Source organism: Rutilus rutilus (genome assembly GCF_951802725.1).
Source record: "Rutilus rutilus genome assembly, chromosome: 5".
Lineage (NCBI taxonomy): Eukaryota > Metazoa > Chordata > Actinopteri > Cypriniformes > Leuciscidae > Rutilus > Rutilus rutilus.
Window position 1 is genome coordinate 32,366,374 of NC_140213.1, and position 18,957 is coordinate 32,385,330.

At 40.4% G+C, this 18,957-nt stretch overlaps 1 protein-coding gene across 1 annotated transcript in view; it reads right to left on the reverse strand.

The window, feature by feature from the left end:
• The window catches only part of shank3a (SH3 and multiple ankyrin repeat domains 3a), a 329,586-nt gene that overhangs the window by 186,151 nt on the left and 124,478 nt on the right, over positions 1 to 18,957 (reverse strand). The window contains exons 4-5 of the mRNA XM_084408788.1: positions 18,512 to 18,715; positions 9,873 to 9,944 (exon numbers count right to left, since the gene is read on the reverse strand). Coding sequence (XP_084264914.1) covers positions 9,873 to 9,944; positions 18,512 to 18,715 — 276 coding nt within the window. The remainder of the gene's footprint in view (positions 1 to 9,872; positions 9,945 to 18,511; positions 18,716 to 18,957) is intronic.

Here is an 18,957-nt window from a genome sequence, read left to right on the forward strand (position 1 = left end):
GGTTTTCAACAAGGTATCATACTAAAGCAAACAAAAATGCCCTTAAAAACAAACACTAAATTGTACTAACACTTCTAAGAACTGAATAGGCTCAACAATATGCAAACATTATGACAGAGACTGAATATGATATGACATTTTTGGTATCTAAACATCACTAGAATTTTGTGGTCACACAAAACATTGTGATTCACCTCGTAGCTGGTTAGTTTGGATCATTGTTTATCAAAGTCTATAATGAAGACTTTAAAAAAATCCCTATGGAAAACATGAATTGGAAAATCAAGGTACGCATGTGTTTTCTCCATCCATTTAGAAGGTGATAGGACTATTTATTTTGTTATCCTAACAATGCGCAATGATATGGTTAGTTTAACACTAGCAGGTAATTATATGCATTTTGCATTAGATTCTCTCTTCAGTTTGCAGACCCCATCCACCAGACCACCAGTTTAGAACCACTGGTTCAGAAAACTAAGCTGATTTATATGCCACACACACACACACACACACACACACACACACACACACACACACACACACACACACACACACACACACACACACACACACACACACACACACACACACACAAGTATTAACACACATGGTCTTCAGTTGGACTAAGAGAACAAACACAATGTACACAACATTCTCACATTGGCTGCATCTTTTTAGCTGCTTTATTCTCTCTCTCTCTCTCTCTCTCTCTCTCTCTCTCTGTCTGTCTGTCTTTCTGATGGAGGGAGTCAGAGGGGTGTTCTGCACTGGAGGTTGACTGTCAGTAATGAGCTTCCTCAGGTGTGGCAGGAGGGGAGGATGGTGGATGCCAAAGGGAAGATGACTGGAGATCAGGAATGAGGGATTGATGCATAGAGAGAGATTGAGAGGTTGAATCGCAGAAAGGTTGGGCAGAGGTCAAACATGCCACATTTACTATTAACTTAAAAAAGTGTGTAGTGCAAGCACGCACAAACACACACACACAGAAAGATATAAACTGGCCCAGTACACTGACACAAGTTAGTAGCCAGAACACGTTTCTCCAAGCAAGCAGCTCCAAACCTGTACTAGCTCAGGGTGGATCAGAGTCTTCTGTATCTCTCTCACACACACACACACACACACACACACACACACACACACACACACACACACACACACACACACACACACACACACACACACACACACACACACACACACACACTACATACAGACTGTATGAGAGGAATGGGTTGAATGTCAGTGAAACAGAAAGAAGCAGTTTAGATATTAGATTTTAAAACTCAACACCTTCAGTTCATAGACTCTGAATTGAGTTTCCATACATAATTGTGGCAAATGTGGCAAATTTTATTGTATCTGTCGCATCCCAAATATTTGTAAACCGTAGATAGCAATGAGACAATTGAAACTCACCAGTTACTGTTACACAAATAGGCTACTTTAATATCATTAACTTAGCAAATATTAGGAAATATCAGAAGATGATGGCGATGTGGAGCAGCTCATCTGACAGGACTCGAGACTCCCTGTGTGTCACAAAGCCAATGGGTTTGGACACATGACAGCTCATTTTACAAATGTAACATTGTCCTGTATGCAAAATGTGTCAATTAAAAGATTGGTACAATGAAATATTTAGTCTTTGCATATAGCATCAATCTTTAATGTACAGTACCCTTTAACATGCATCATTCAAGCCAGTTGAGGTTTGACGTGGCCGAGAATGCTTATTCAGATAATTAAAAGCAAAACAGTTATTTGTTTCAGAGTTCAATATCATCAAAAAGATTTTTTTTTTTTCAGAGACAGATGCAGATATAACCTAAACATTTTACTTCTGTATTTAACATTTTTAAATGGTCTACATTAGCTTAACTAATGCTTATTATCACATAACAATTCTAAAATTCAGTTAGAGTTTATTGGGGGGATTCAGCCCTCTTTATTTTCCTAATTTGTTTGAGATAAAATTATATTACATATTAAAGGTAGGGTAGGTAATCCTTTTTCTAAAAAAAAAACATTCCAAATTTGTTTAAACTGTCTTTATATACCAATACATAATTAAAATGTAAGTACTCTGAAAAAGAAAATATAAAAATCGAGTGACTGTAGACCTTTTAATCTGCAATAAACACAGCTCATTATTTCCATTCACTCCCACCCCCTCCCTTCTGAGCTCCTTCCAAAGCCACGCCCCCAAAATACATGAACGCGCGACGCCAAACGCTCAGGCTCAGCTGGAAGACGCATTTATTACCTGAGACGAGTGGAGAGGAAGGAGCGCAGTACATACAGTGACATCATGTCAGAATCACATGTAATAAAATACCTAACTTTAACTTTTCACTATAAAGACACACTCTTCACCTCAGTTCACTGTCCGGTCTCGTTCATTCGAAGAGGACTACTAATTCTGTTATCGCTAACCTTAATTCTCTAACGACTATCTATACTCCAGCGTCTCCATTGTCTTCATCTCCATTGTCTCCATCTCCATTGTCTCCATCTCTAGCGTCTTCAGTGTTCTTTGTTCCAGTCATCCAACTCAGCCACGATCTGTCTTCATACCTGTAAGAACCATTCCACTCATCGCCTGCTCTCCAAAGTATCTTTGTTCATATGACTTACCTGCACTCTGTCTCCACTCATTGTTGTCAATAAACTCCTGTTAACTTCATTATCCATCTCGAGTCTGCTTCCGTAACAGAAGACCGGACCGTCTACAGAAAGATAACATCATGAGCACATCAGAACCGATCCCGTAAGATCCAGTTCCCATCACACCAGCCGTCACCACTTCTGTCATCACCTCCACCACTTCTTCGACGATCGCGATCGCCAGTCCCATGGCAAACCAGCGTCCTACTCTGGCTCAGTGGAGGACTGCAGCGGATTCCTATTGCAGTGTTTGCTGACCCTGGAGATGCAGCTGCATCTCTATACCAAGAAGATCGCATTTATCATCTCCCTGCTGACGGTGCTGAAGGATCCAATGGGCCGAAACCATCTGGACCCAGGCTGGTACGGTAACCCAGTCCCTGACAGATTTAATTGAACATTTCCACGTCGTCTTCGGCAAGCCCGTGGGAGATTCGTCAGTAGGTGAGCAGCTATCAGCTATTTATCATCTCCGTCAAGGGAAAATGTAAATTTATGATTATTCACTCTTTAGGACCTAAGTTTAGGACCCTCACAGCTGCTAGTGGTTGGAATGAGCGCTCGCTCCTCACCACCTACCAGCAGGGATTAGATCCTAGAGTGCGGCTGCATCTTGCTGCATGCGATGACTCCATCGGACTCAAGCGCTTCATCTAACTATCTACCCGTGTCACCAATCGTATGCAGTCGTGTCTCAAAGAGCACCAGGGTCAAGCACCGTCCAACTTCCTCCGCCAGCCTCAGCACTCCAGAACCAGGTTATGAACCAATACAGATCGACACTACACGGCTACTGTTTACAGAACAGGAGAGGTGGCTGACCCAGAGGCTTTGCCTGTACTGCGGTGCTGGGTGGCATATCATATCTGAATGCCCCATTTGTCCTCTACGTCCAATGGTGAGTGTATTGAAGAACCCCATAACAAATTCAAAACCACTCACCACCACTGTGATTCTTACTGCTGATAATGTATCTCTCCCTGTTCACAACCTCCTTGACTCTGGGTCAGTCGTGAATTTCATCTCCGGAAGCCTCTGCCGCCAACTCCACCTCCCAATGACCGCTACCCAGACAGTCTACCAGGTCCAGTCAGTGACTGGACGACCACTGTGCCGCAAGCATGTTCGCTACAGCACTGGTACCATTGAGCTACGGGTTGGCCAACTCCACGTAGAGTCCATCCACCTCCTGGTTCTGGAGAATTCCACCGCTGATGTGATCTTAGGGCGCCCGTGGCTTGTGCAGCATGACCCCACCATCTCCTGGAGAACTGGCGATGTCCTGAAGTGGGGCAGGAAGTGCTTTCCCAATTGCTTCCCTCTTAGCCCTCGTCCTGCTCCAGCTCCAGCCGAGGTGCTGCCTGTGAACTCCACCTCCATTGAGAGCCCCGTTGAGAAGCAGTCGGTCGACATCCCAACCTGCTATGCCCCCTTCAGTGATGTCTTCTGCCCTAAAAGAGCCTCTCTGCTGCCTCCACATCGGCCATGGGACTGCGCCATCAACCTGATGCCGGGTGAACCAGTGCCCCACGGGAAAATTCATCCCTTATCACTCCCCGAACAGAAGGCCATGGAAGAGTATGTAGAAGAGGCCCTCCAAAAAGGTTACAGCCGCTCTTCTACGTCCCCTGCTGCTTCGAGTTTCTTCTTAATGGCCAAAAAGAACGGAGGCTTGCGGCCTTGTATTGATTACCGCTCCCTGAACAAGATAACTATCAAATTCCGCTATTCTCTTCTCCTCGTCCCAGCTGCATTAGAACATCTCCATGGAGCTACTGGACACTACGAGTATTTCGGCATGCCGTATGGTCTGATAAACCGTATTCCAGAACTTCATGCATGAGGTGCTCCGGGAGTATCTCCATCGATTTGTCCTTGTCTACATAGATGACATCCTCATCTACTTCCAGAGCATGGCCAACCATCGCCACCACGTTGCGGAGGTGCTGAAACGCCTGAGGGAATTCAACCTGTTCCTCAAGTCTGAGAAATGCTCCTTCCACCAACCCTCAGTGCAGTTCCTTGGTTACCACATCAGTGACACAGATATCCAGATGGACGAGGGGAAGATGGAAACCATTAAGAACTGGCCCACACCATACACCATCAAAGAACTCCAGCGTTTCCTTGGCTTCGCCAATTTCTACCGACGGTTCATCCACGGCTACAGCTCCATCACCAATCCTCTCACCAGCCTCCTTAAAACAAGCCCAAGTCTCTATCCTGGTCACCATCTGCCAACAAAGCCTTTCAACATCTGAAGGAGAAATTCACCAGTGCACCGCTCCTCGTCCACCCAGACCCTGAGAAACCCTTAATCGTGGAAGTGGATGCCTCCACCAACGGGGTAGGAGCGGTGCTATCTCAGCAGCGGTGCTATCTCAGCAGCAGGGGACTCCAGCCAAACTCCATCCATGCGCCTTCTACTCCAAGAAACTTTGCCCGGCGGAGAGTAATTATGATGTCGGCAATAGAGAACTCCTCGCCATCAAGCTGGCCTTGGAAGAATGGAGGCATTGGTTGGAGGGTGCTCAACACCCCTTCACTGTTATAACCGACCACAAGAACCTGCAGTCTCTAAAGGAAGCTAAGAGACTCAACCCCCGCCAGGCACGTTGGGCCTTATTCTTTAGCCGATTTAACTTTTCCATTTCCTATCGTCCAGGCTCTAAGAATGTGAAGGCTGACGCTCTTTCCTGTCTGTATGCTCCAGAAGAGGTCAGCGTAAAGCCTGAATCCATCCTCCCAACTGAAATAATCGTGAGTCCTGTCCAATGGTCTGAAGATTCCATCACCTCCTCCAATGCCTCCAACGCTACTCCGTCGGGTTGTCCCCCTGGATGTCAGTATGTCACCAGAACACGACGCACATCCCTGATTCACTTGGGCACTAGCCACCCAGGGGTCAATAACACCCTCTCGCTGCTAAAAGATCGCTTCTGGTGGCCTAACATGGCCAGGGATGTGAGAAGGTTCATCCAAGGATGTGCAGACTGCGCCATGGCCAAGAGTCCTCGCCACCTACCAACTGGCAAACTTCTGCCGCTGCCCGTTCCCAACCGGCCATGGTCACACCTACTCCTAGGTGTGACTTCATGACAGATCTCCCAGCATCCGACGGTAATACATGCATCCTGGTAAAAACTGATCGATTCTCCAAATCTTGTTGGCTTCTTCCCCTCAAAGGACTCCCCACAGCAATGGAAACAGCAGAACTTCTCTTCAACCACATCTTTAGATATTACGGAATTCCTGAAGACGTCGTGTCTGACCGTGGACCACAATTCATCTCCAAGGTCTGGAAAGCATTCTTCTCCCTCCTAGGTGTGACCTTAAGTTTCTCACCCGGATACCATCCGCAGTCGAACAGACAGACCGAGCGGAAGATCCAAGAGATTGGTCGCTTCCTACGAACCTTCTGCAATGGCCACCAGAACTCTTGGAACCATTTCCTAGGCTGGGCCAAGTATGCCCAAAGCTCCCTCTGCCAACCAACTTATGGACTCACTCCCTTCCAGTGCATACTCAGTTACCAGCCACCTCTGTTCCCTTGGTCTGGGGCACCATCTGACGTTCCAGCGGTCGACTGCTGGTTCAGAGAGAGTGAGAGGGTCTGGGATGCAACTCACCATCAGCTCCAACAGGCAGTGCACAGGCGCAGTATGACAGCCGACCTTAGACGCTCCGAGACTCCTTCCTTCCAACCAGGTCAGAAGATCTGGCTATCAACCCCGGTTATGAGAATGCGCCTGCCCTGCAAAAAACTCAGTCCCAGATTTATTGGCCCCTTCACCATCATCAGGTAGATCACGTACCTCCTCCAACTATTTTAACGATTACTACCTTTCTGGGCCTTGAAAGTGGTTATGACATTGCAGTCTATAGGGGGGTCAGAATCTCAGAAAGCTCTCGGATTAAATAAAAAATATCTTAATTTGTGTTCCGAAGATGAATGGTCTTACGGGTTTGTAACGACATGAGGGTGAGAAATTAATGAAAATTATTTCAAAATTTTCATTTGTGGGTGAACTCTCCCTTTAAGATGTGTAATCAAGAAAAAAAATACTAGACAAAATTATAAAAATAAAGATGAAATAAAGATAATAATAAGGTAATAAAATAATTGAATATAAAATTTTATAATATGAATGTAATATATTTAATACACCTTTGAACATTACAGAGAAACGGGAGCAACACCACAAACACGTAAGCTGCTAGGCTAATTCTTTCATGGGACTCTTGGCAAAAAGTGTTTCCAAACAAATTTTTTTAACATTTGAAGTACTGATATAGAATTTATACGCTAAAGTTAACCAGAAAATGATTGTCGACACTTGAGAAATTTTCTAGATAAATGGCACTTCAATCAGCTAGATCGATAAACATTTTTAAGCACTAAACCTTTTTCTGAAAAAAAAATAAAATCCTTGGATGGAAACCTGGCTATTGATGTCTATCTGACACGGCAAATGCACGTTCATAATGGTGTCCATATTGAAACATATCACAACAAAAACCTACAATCTTAATGCAAATACAATGTGAGGTGTGTGTGTATCCGTGGAAGCTGTAGTCTACACGCTCTAGTTGTCTTCCTCTCCTGTCATTCTCTGGAGAGCAGAACTTGCTAACACACAGCTGGGCCTGCAGTGTGTCCTGCCAGCCCAGTAATTCAGCTCAGGTGAGACTGTGATGGGGTTGGTCGGGTTCAAGCTGCATGCATCTTTATGAGCGCAGTAATGCAATGATAACTTCTCAGTTCAACATTAACATCAGCTGCTTCAGCACTGAGAGTCAGTTGTCTCTGCTAAAGAAAGACGTCTTTCTACCGTCTGTCATATGACCGGTCTCTGGCCTCCAGGCTCCACTAACCACATACAGTGCATTATAGGTTTCATCTCGGCTCAGTAAAAACAGAGTGAATGACTGAAAACTAGGCTAATGTTCGACCTGAACATACACCACTGCACACATGGCTGCGCCGCAAATTGACAGTTCACATGTGCGTGAGTTTCCAATCATCTGAGAGCATGTACACACGTGCATTTGTGGCTGTTTGATCATCTGTGTGTTTACCCAGCAGGAGAGGTCAGTACAACAAACGAAACAATGTCAGTTTATAAGCGGATTACGGCTCTCACCAGCCCCACTGTGCGAGCAGGAGATGGCGCAGTCCGGCAGCTAAATGACACCCACAATTTCACAACAACAAAACCACAATGACAGAAAAGCAACCGTGAACTACGTTGGCCCTGCTGAACTGGAAGACAAATCAGCATAGGCAGCACTTAAGAGTGCCAGGAAATATGCCTGCTTCATCCCCAAATTAATCAATTTGCTAAAATGAATCAGATTTCCAAATGATTCCAATTACTGAATGCAGGTCAAGCCTTAAAGTCCCCCTGTAGTCAATAATTGTATCCCTTAAAACTCATCTTTGATCACCAAAATGACATATTTAAGCGTTTTTTTTTCCTTGAATGCCTTAAAATAGCTCGAAAGTAACTCTACACCCTTGCCTCATTTAGTATACGTGGTTTTATTAATATGCAAATTAGTCCCGCCTCCACTAACTCCACTGGACTCAGTGATCCACTCGTTAATGATCACACGATTGGTTACAAGATAGTTTGTGACGTCAGACACACCAGTGATTTTAAGCAGCGTTTTTTGATACTGTCTTTGGTTCACTGCAGTTTTAAGAAGAAAATACTCAGCATTGGTGTTGACTTATAAATTTGCACAAGGTTTGTCTTAAAGCATATTAGAAACACCACATTTACATATAAACAACATTAAAAGCTTGATTTTCACCACAGGGGGACTAAGGGAAAGATTATCAGTGAATAACAACTTAAATTCTGGTCTTTTAATGGTACTTTTATGATGCTTATTTGTTATTTTAGGAGCTTGACAGCAACAATGTAAACAAATATTCAGGATAAAATGATAATGATTTGAAAAGTCATATTGTTCGAGCACTAATCTGAATATTCATTATATATGTCCCCTCAAAGTCTATGCAAGTTACAGCCCTCAGTATAAATCAACATCTACTTTATATGCAATAGAGCATGAATATTCTGCTAAAAATGTCCACTTGTGCTCCACTGAAGAAAGAAAATCATTAGAATGAAATACCGGTGAACAAATGATGAAAGAATTAAAATTTCTCAGTGAACTAACCCTTTAATAAGCAATAGTGTAGATTATTCATTGATTATGACTTTTTCATTTCATTCAGTGCAGTAATACGGTCACTCAGGGTGACGCCGTCAGACGTGTGGTATTATCGGTGTCATCTAAAGAAAGGCTCTCGTCTAATTGAATGGAATAGAGGATTCAAACCGACATGATGATGCCGAAATTGGTACGAAGCCAACATTGATTTTCATTTATTGCGCTAATGGCTCATTTTGATTTAGGCCATAACTCTGACTCTCTTGGAAAGATGAGAAGAGATCTCGTTCATTGAGGCCAGACAGGCCAAAAACAGCAGCATTAACATGATGAGAGGGGAGTTGATTGGACTGGCTGGTAATTGCGGCACATTACGGTGTGTGTTTATGAGAAGTGTTGTTGATCTGTGAAGAGCAGAGGTGGTTACGGTCATGTCATACATGTTCATGCTACTCATGATTACTGCCATCATCAATGTCATCATCATCATCATCTATCTAAACAGCTCAATGACACCTTAACACCTTCAGCATTCCAGGAACCATTGGGTGGCAGATGTGACCATTTTCTATGAGACAAACTTCCTCTAGAGGGCGCTAGGCGGCTCAGAAAGCGGAATCATTAAGCTAAAAAGCATAATTATTCAAATTAGAATGATTTTTCACTGAAGAACAAATTAAAATTTCCCTATAAAATGATACAAATCCACATCAAGTAATCACTGTTGGGTCCAGTGTTGAGAAAGGTAACCGGTACCATGTGACATCACTTGAATTTAAACCTGAACAATGACATTCATTCATCATTCACACAAACTTCTAGGGTCATAGGGCTGGAGCCTATCCCAGTTTCATAGGCCAGAGGGACGGAAAAGCACCCTGGACAGATGGACAGTCCATCACAGCGAATAATGACATAGAGGAACTTTAATAGCCACTGAACTTAAAAAAATTAAATAAAATGTGAAAGCAGATCAGCCAGATGCATTGTGGGTAAAAGGAAGAGGCTAAAGCTCTTACCTTAGTGTGAAGTTTCGACAGCTGTTTTTCATCCAGGTGGGTCTGTGTGTACACTCGCCTCTTGTAGCGAAACTGCCAAAACAAAAAAACACAGCATGGATTAGCCTTAAAGCGCTGTTAATATCACAATATTTATTCTCTCTAACATCGTTCAGTTATAGCCATGTTTGCTGAAACTGTTAAGTGGAAGAAGACAGACTGTGCTAGAGTGTGAACTGCTGTAATCATAACTGTGAGCTGCTACAACATCTGCACATCTACATTACAGCTGCACTCAGGATCAGTCCTCTAATAGAAAACCTGCTGTGAGTCAGCAAACTGCATATTCAGGCAAAACATGAGGAACATGACAGCAGAGTCTTTTAAAACACGCACGGTTGAGAAAATTACAACATAAAAACAGATAAATTACTTTAATGTCTCTATATTTTAAATATTATTGTAAAAAAAAAAAAAAAAAAAAAGGACTAATTCAAGATAATGAATCAGATTTCCTGTGGGTCAAGAAAGGTTAAAGTTCATGCAAAAATGGACAAAATTTGAAAGATTATTAGTGAATTAAGACTTCAGTCTGTTACTCACACAAAGCTATAGTAAGACTTCAATATACAGTGATATAGTCATATCGAACACTTGTACTTGTATGGAATTTTTAGGTAAATAAAGGGTTGATGAAGGTCAGCCAGTAGAAATTAAATAATTATATACAATTATATAAAATAATTTAATAATATTTTTCTTACAATATTATAAAAAATGTAGAAAAAATACAGGCTCTTTTAATTTGATATCTGAAAGAAAATCTAAAATTTTCCCATGAGAAGTCTTTGTCCATTTGTCCAAATGACCATTACTAAAAAATCTGAATAAAACTATTGCCCAACATCAATCATTATAAAACGGTTAGTTCCAGTCCTTGATTCTGATTGGTCAATAGCTGTGTTTCATTTATGATAAAACACGGTTATGAACGCTTCACCCAACGTTATATGTATCACTACACAACACCCCTAGCAACCACTCTTAGCAACTTAAACATATGTTCTCATTGGTATTGTTCATTGATAGAGTAGAGTATTGTGAGAGATCGAGTAAGTGAGTGTACCTGCATTTACAGTAGATATAGCACTTTCCTTCAGGTCAGTCCTATATTCGTAATAAAAAATCAGTTTGAATGTCCACAGCGATATCTTGTCCTTTTAACAGTTAAGGGGTTTTCCCGTGCCCTGACACGCTATCCACTTGTCAGTTGCGTCCATAGGTTGCATAGGTCTTGCTTTTCCATGTTCACAAGTTTCAGTCCTTTCAGTATAAAAGTCGCAGTGACTTTTGTATTTAGTGACTTAAAAAAAAATATATATATATATATATTTTCTACATTGAATAAGCTAGTTCAGGCAAGAATTAAAAAAGTTCATTATATAGGCCTATTAATTAGTAACAATTCAAGCTTGAAGAAATTCAATCTTGAACTTATAAGTATATTTTACTTAGAATTATTTATGTTTACTTTACAATCAATGATTTTTGAGAAAGTGCCAAAGTAAAAAACAAAACAAAACACTGTTTTCTAATTGTATTTACACTGTTTTATCGCTTTTGTTGTTAGGTTCAGTAACTTGCTGTTTTGTGACATCTGGAGTTCATTTTCTACAAAAAATGTCCCATTCATACTCAAAAACTATCCACCGATTGTTACCGTTGTAAGGCTGGTGCCAGTGTGTCTGGTCGACCCCTCGATGAAACAAAAGGCCCTCCTGAGAATTAACACTTGAACTATCTCCTGCATATGCAACAGGGATTTCTGAGACGCAGCACACAGGGCAGTTCACACTTCACACACACTATCTCCCCTTCATCCCCCCTCCTCCTCACCTGAAATACACTGAAAACCTATGCAATGTAAACTATGTACAAGAAGTATATATGCATGTTTGATATCATTTAAAGTGTCTCAGTGCGCCTGGTAAAATGGTCTCATTCTCCCAACCATAATGAAAAGCAAAAAGAAGTTATAAAATATGAGAAAAGTGATGTGTCCCTTAAAGGTGTTTCCCTCCCCCAGATCCTCCATTCAGACTATACCTCCTGTATGTAAACCAAGAACCTATTCAAATACAAATTCTGATCTCTCAGTGTGAATCCCTGAATAGGGAACCAAAATCTAATTATAATGACATACGCCACCATTTGGTAAGAATATTGAATTATCTGGGTATATAAGGAAAAGGTGTAGAAAAGTTTGGGGAGTCTGTATTGACTGCCCACACAACCGCTGTGTGTAATTTTCGTTGTCAGGTAATAATTTCTACAAATTCTTTGATTCCTGAATCATTGTTGTGTTATGATTAACTGATGATTTTATTCTTGCGAATTGGATTTTGAACTATTGCTTCATTACCTGGTCAATAAATTGTAAACGTTTGATTTTATTCTGAACGACTCTGAGATTTGTTTTTCCCAAACAGATTAACGGATCCGTATATTACCACAAGGTTGCGTCAGAGATTAGCGACGGCTAATAACTGATATCAGAAAGTGTGCGGGCGACTTGGATGAGAGGATGGGTTTGTCCGTCTAGAATCAGCAGATGGTTGGTCAAGCTAGCTTGGACGCGTCCGATGACTTCTGTTCTAATTTAATGTTACTTTAGATAAGTGTACGTGAATAATTACGGGCTAATCCAAAGCTATTAAAGAGAAGTAAAGTTGATCTACTGGCGTCTTTAATGGTGGCCAAAACCTACTAAAGTAAAACTATTGAATTAAGTTCCTGAAGGGCATTTAAGGGGGCTAGATAAAAATATCTTCGATTGTGCACGTTGGATTACGTCAAATCCTAGATATTTAGCCAATTGCCTCAGCTTCTGATCTTCGGGGCTGACCACTTGTGCCGGAGACCTGGGTAAGGAACTAGAAGCGACATAGTTTCCTGATCTAAGCGGGTAAAATATAAAAAGAGTTTAAGAGAATAATCAAACATTTGTTCATGTTTTAATGATGCCCAGATACCATTAAAACCTTTTCATTTATGGAGTCAGATGAAATAACGAGAAAATACATATGAGAATTGTGTTCCATTTAATCTTGTTGTGTTGCGTAAAAGGAAAGACAGTAACGCGCAGAGAAACCTTCCCCGTACTATTGGTAACCCCCATTGGACCAATAGACGTCCTTACACAGTTATAGTGTATTGTGGTCTCTGTGTTCAGTTGAGTATTTCCTTTATTGTGTAGATATATTGTCTTACAAAGTGTAACAAGAAATCTACAGGTTTTTTTTGCTTTTTACTTAAATGTTTCCAAGTAAACCATACGCTTTAAAAGCATGACTTCTAGTGCTACATTGAGTAAATTTTACAAACAAAGAGTGAGTAAAATGTACTTGAAACAGAGAATTGCAAAGTAAGCTTCAAATGAGTAAGTAGAAGTTACTCAACAAACTGTAACTTGCCAAGTTAAGTTTACTTATTATCTTTGTTAATCTTACGTAACTAGGTTAAGTAGATTTTACTCAATTCTATACATGTGAAATGTACTTTAAAGTATAAAAGCAATAACTTGCAAAAGTTTAAATTTTCCTTTTTTACATTTTTTTTCAGTCTAGCAACAGTTATTGTTGAAAGGAATGCACAGGCTTTGGGGATGAAAGGTGAAGTCTGTAATTTTTACACCACAAGTGGCACCAAATAAGCAAAAATCTGTAAAATAATGACTGCTTCGACAGCCCTAAACTCACATCATTGGTTGAGCCGAAAGTTTTACATGTCGCTAAAGTTTATCAGCTAAAGAAATAGAGCAAAAAGTTGAAAGTCCCACTATGCCACTTTTATATTCTTTATGAATTCAACTTACAAATGTTGTATTTACAATTGTCTCTGCATCATTAACTTAGGAGAAAGTATTTTCGAAACAATTACACACTTCGCTCTTAAAGGGATGGTTCACCCAAAAATTTAAAGGTCGTTTTGACATCTTCGTGTCAATGCAAACGTGCAACTATTTTGTCTTGGAAAAAGGCAATGTTGATCACTCTTTTCTATGCAATTGCAATGAATGAATGGAGACTGGAGCTTTCAGAACGTAAAGGTCAAAAAGGCACCATGAGAGTAGACCATATAATGTTTATGCTATATTTCTATGACTTCTGAAGTCATGTGCCAAAATAAAATTAAAATAAATAAAATAAAATAAAAGTTAAGATTAATAGTGTTTTATATATATAAAAACAATTATTTCAGTATTTCTACTTCAAAATCTCACATTTAATTCAATGTATTCACATTTTTTCAGTGAATAAATATGCCAAGGATAGCTGGGCGAACATCTGGATTTCAGTGAATGATGACTTAAATTTCAATCTGTAGGTCATACAGATTTGAGGGCAAGTAAATTTTTATTTTTTTTTAAGTGTGAACTATCCCTTTAAATACCAAGATAACTGATAGAAAACAGTCCTCTTGAGTTAGGGGTGACAGGGAAAAAAACAGCATTTCTACCATGACAACAAAAGCAAAGTTTAAGAAACTCAGAGGCAGACTGGAAACTCAAAGTAATGTATCGCTGTCAAACTCAAGGCCATTAACAAACGCCTCAGGAACAACCAAGTCAAAATGTCATGATCAAACAGAAAACATGTCAAAAGCTAACAAACAACAAGAGTGAATAGATCTTACACGCTCAGAACTCACCACAGGATCCCGCTGCTGCGCTACGCGTCTCTCTGGCTGTGGACAGTAGCAGTACAAGCGAGCCGACACTATAATTCTCAGCGCTACCCAAAATTCTTCTGTCCTGCACCTCAGCGCCATCAATCCCAAAGCGTGACACCAACTACAACACCATAGTGCAAAACATCACTGCAAAACAGCCATGACTTTGAGCTGCAGAAGTGAATGCTGTACACAAATCCACGTGCCCGTGAAGAGGGCAGGGCGTCACGAACACCCACAGCTCCAACGCTCTCCTCCATTAAGATCTGACCATAGAGAGACATGATGGGAGGCCAGCATGTGGCAGATCTATAGACCCGCTGGTGTGTCGATGGACCTTCTGCTGTGTAGTGATGGTGCCTGAACCATATGAAGCGTGCCAACGCTCAGCCAGGAGCAATGACAGCACAATAAACGATTGTGGACCGCTCACGTGCAGCGGGTTGCATTGGGAAATGATGAAACGCACACATACACACAAACACAACGCCTCCCCTTCTGTTTACGCATGTGGTATATCACTCATGGTTGGGAGTTTTGCTTTTTACCAGACAAAGAGTCTACAGCTGTGGCCAACAGTATCGTCAGTGACATAAATTTTGTGTTTTGCAAAGTTTGCTTCAGTATTTGTATAATTTTTCCACATGTTTCTGTGGTATACTGGAAAACAACGACAAGCATTTCATAAGTTTTAAAGGCTTTTATTGGCAAAAACATTCAATATATGCACAGAGTCACTATTTACAGTGTTAACCCTTGTTCTTCATAAACTCTGGCATGCTGGATATCAGCTTCTGGGCCAAATCCTGACTGATGGTTAAAGCTGCAGTCGGCAAGTCTGGCAGATTGAGGGGACTTACCCAAAATGTTTTAATGTTTTTAACTCTCATGCCCCTCCCCCACTACCACCGAGCACCCTCCCATCGAGTTCGTGCTCGTCACCAGATTTTCTGTGAACGCGCCCATCTCATCAGCATCAGTCAACACCATGGAGTACTTGGAGGTATAGGCCTCCTTTGGACCTCGTAGCTCTGGTTCTTAACCAAGGAATTGGAAGCTTGTTAGTAGATTTTCTCTCCGTCATCACGCTTCATACAATCCAACACACCTGCGAACTTCAGGCATGTGATATTGTAACGTGCGCGAGGGGGGATCTGTGGCGTGTTCACGAACTGTGATTGACAGTCAAATCTCACACAGCCCTGCGCTGATTGGACCAGAAGAACCGGGAGCTGTGGATTTTTACAAAACAGCTAACAGGCTCTAGGTGGAGGTAGAAGCGCAGGTTTTTTTTCTAAAACCGGCTGATTTATGTTGTTCTGTTGGAGCATAGTGTCGGTTTCAGTGAATATGATTTTTAAAAAAACTTGCCGACTGCAGCTTTAAGGGATTTTGCTTGTCCACTCGCCTTTTGAGGACTGACCACAGGTTCTCTGATTAAGATCCAGGGAGGTGCCTGGCGCGGATCCAAAATTTCAGGGGCCATTTATTACACAACAACGGTTGCAACTAAAATCTGAAAACTTTTTATGCGCTTTGGCCGGTCATTTACACGACAACAGCGTTTTGGTGGACGGGGGGTGAAAACTTTTTGAATTTGAAGACCAAGGTAAATTGTATTTAATAAATTGTGTCTTCCTGGAAACATGCAAGCATGTAACTTCTGTTGCTTCCGAAGAGAAGTAAAAAAAAATATATAATTTTTTTATGTGCGTTTAAACAAAGTAAGGAAAAATTAGGATATCTTCATCCTGTTCAAAAGTTTTCCTAATGCATCGTGTTTCCTTCTGGAGCACCAGTGAATGTTTGAACCTTTTTAAATAGTTGTGTCTATTTAATCTAACTGTCATCAGTGTGAAAAGATGGATCTCAAATTCCTACAGTCACTGCTGGAAAGGGTTCAAATATGAAAAAGATGCTGGAAAACTGAAGAATTTTCAGGACCTGAATGATATTTCTGAAGAACATTGGGCAGTTTAACTGCTCAGGACAAACAAGGGACTCAAGAACAACCATCACAAAACAAAACCAAAAAAACAGTTGTGGATCATCCAGGTAATGACACACAGTATTAAGAATCAAGGGTGTGCAATTGGGTCATTTTTATAAATGTAGCTATTTTTTGTCTTGTGGAATATATGTAAGCATATTTTATTTTACTTTATACTAAATAAAAAATAACATGCATTTTGTATGATCGCTTGTATTTTGTTAAAATAATTAACATTTTGCAGATTCTGCAAGGGGTGTGTAAACTTTTGAGCACGACTTTAATCAAATATTTTCTGATTGGCTGTAATTTGTGTGGACTGGAGATTACTTGAAATTGGAAACTTACTTGTGTTAGTTTGACATAAATTTACTTAAGCCTACATTATTTTAAATCATATTTATATACAGTATAATCACAATAATAAAATGTTAATTTTATATAGTGCATTGCAACAACTCAAAGTCACTTTACAAGATGAAATAGAATAACCAATTGATGGATGGATGGATGGATGGATGGATGGACAGATATATATAAAACAATAGAACGATTGATGGATGGATGGATAGATAGATAGAACGACAGATAGATAAAACAATATAATATCTAAAGATGGATATTATAGTTACTATTGCATTTGCATCACACCTGGTTAGGACATAGTGCTGCGCTTCCTGACTGCAGAGGATTTGTAGGTTATGTCAGTACGTCTATAACACAGTCAAACATATTTAGAGGCTTATTTAGATGTGTGTCTTTAACTGATGGCAAACGGGTTGAGACATTAATTCATGCTTGTCATGGTTTATGGCACCTGGGAGACATTTGTAATAAATTTAGTGCAGCAACAAATTCAGAAAGAGCCTAACTGCATAAAGGAAATGATTTCTTTCTGTCATTTATCGGCTTACAGCAGAAATATGGAGAGGCCATTTTTCAGAAGCCAACTCTTGTTTGCTCTCTCGCTCAAATGCAGACCCACAAAAGTCAAAATTACAATGATAAATCAGGTGAAATGATAATCGGAGTATTCCTGACCACACAGGTTGACAGAAGAGGATGGAACAATGGAGATATACTCAAGGCGGCAGGGTGCCAAAATGAGATCTGCTGAACACACTGTAAGCAAGCCAAGATTTTATTTTACTGGTGCAAAGAGTGTGCCTCAAGAACAGGGTGTGAATTATGGAGGGATTTGGGGGTATGACCTTCTAAGTAGGGCTTAAACTACATAAGACTATATATACGAACATACATATCCAACAATGACCGAAACATTTAGCCAACTAGGTAACATTAGTTAATGCATTAACTAACAATGAGCAAAACATTTGCTACAGTATTCAATAATATATGTAAACATGAGTAAATAAATATAAATCCGTTCCTTGTTAGCTCATATTAGGTCAGGTCCATTAAATAATATTAACAGATACTTTTGACTTTAATAGCGTTTTAGTAAATGTTGGAATTAACATTAAGATCAATAAATGCTTTACACATATTTTTCATTGTCAGTTCGTGTTAACTAATGTAATTAACTAATGTTAACAAATGGAAACTTATTGTAAACTATTACCAATTTCTAATTTCGCCTGATAACTGATATGGGACCAATATAGATTGTATCTACCCATCTGTCAAACACATCCTGTGAATGTGTGTATGTTTTGTGCATAACACTTAGCCAAAAGTGTAAAACACAGCCATAGGTTGTGTATCAAATACTAGTGTCGCATTCCCTCAGCCAATCACAGGAAAAGACCATTAAGAGGATGAAATGAGAGAGGAAAGTAAAAGAAAGCACCGGCAAAATTAGTAGAAAGAAGACAACGAATGAGCTGGGCAGAAAATGGATGTGCAGTGGAATAGTTTACAACATGACCACGACAGACTGTGATCTGCTCCATGAGTAAGGTCAGAGAAAAGCCCTCACCTCAAGGTATGGGACAGGAGGGATGGCAGGAAGTGGGTATTCTTTCAGTGTGCGCTGCTCATCCAGGAACTTTCCAGCTTTGCCGTTGTGCGCAGGCTGGAAGAGTCCGTAATTTAACACATCCTTCAGGCTCTGGTTGAGTGTGCAGAGGATTTGTTGTTTAGACAACCAGATAGGTGACTCCACGTTAAATTTCATGCATTTCTGTGGAGAAAACGCAAAGACAGACATAAAGAGTCATAAAAAAAAAATCCCATTATGCAACAACATATTCTCTAAAAAATACTTGGGGTTTGTAAGATGTTATGTTTTAAAAAAAAAGTCTCTTATGCTCACCAAAGTTGCATTTATTGAATCAAAAATACAGTAAAAACAGCAATATTGTGAAATATTAAAATAATTGATTGGTATTGTAATATATTTTCAAATGTATTTCATTCTTGTGA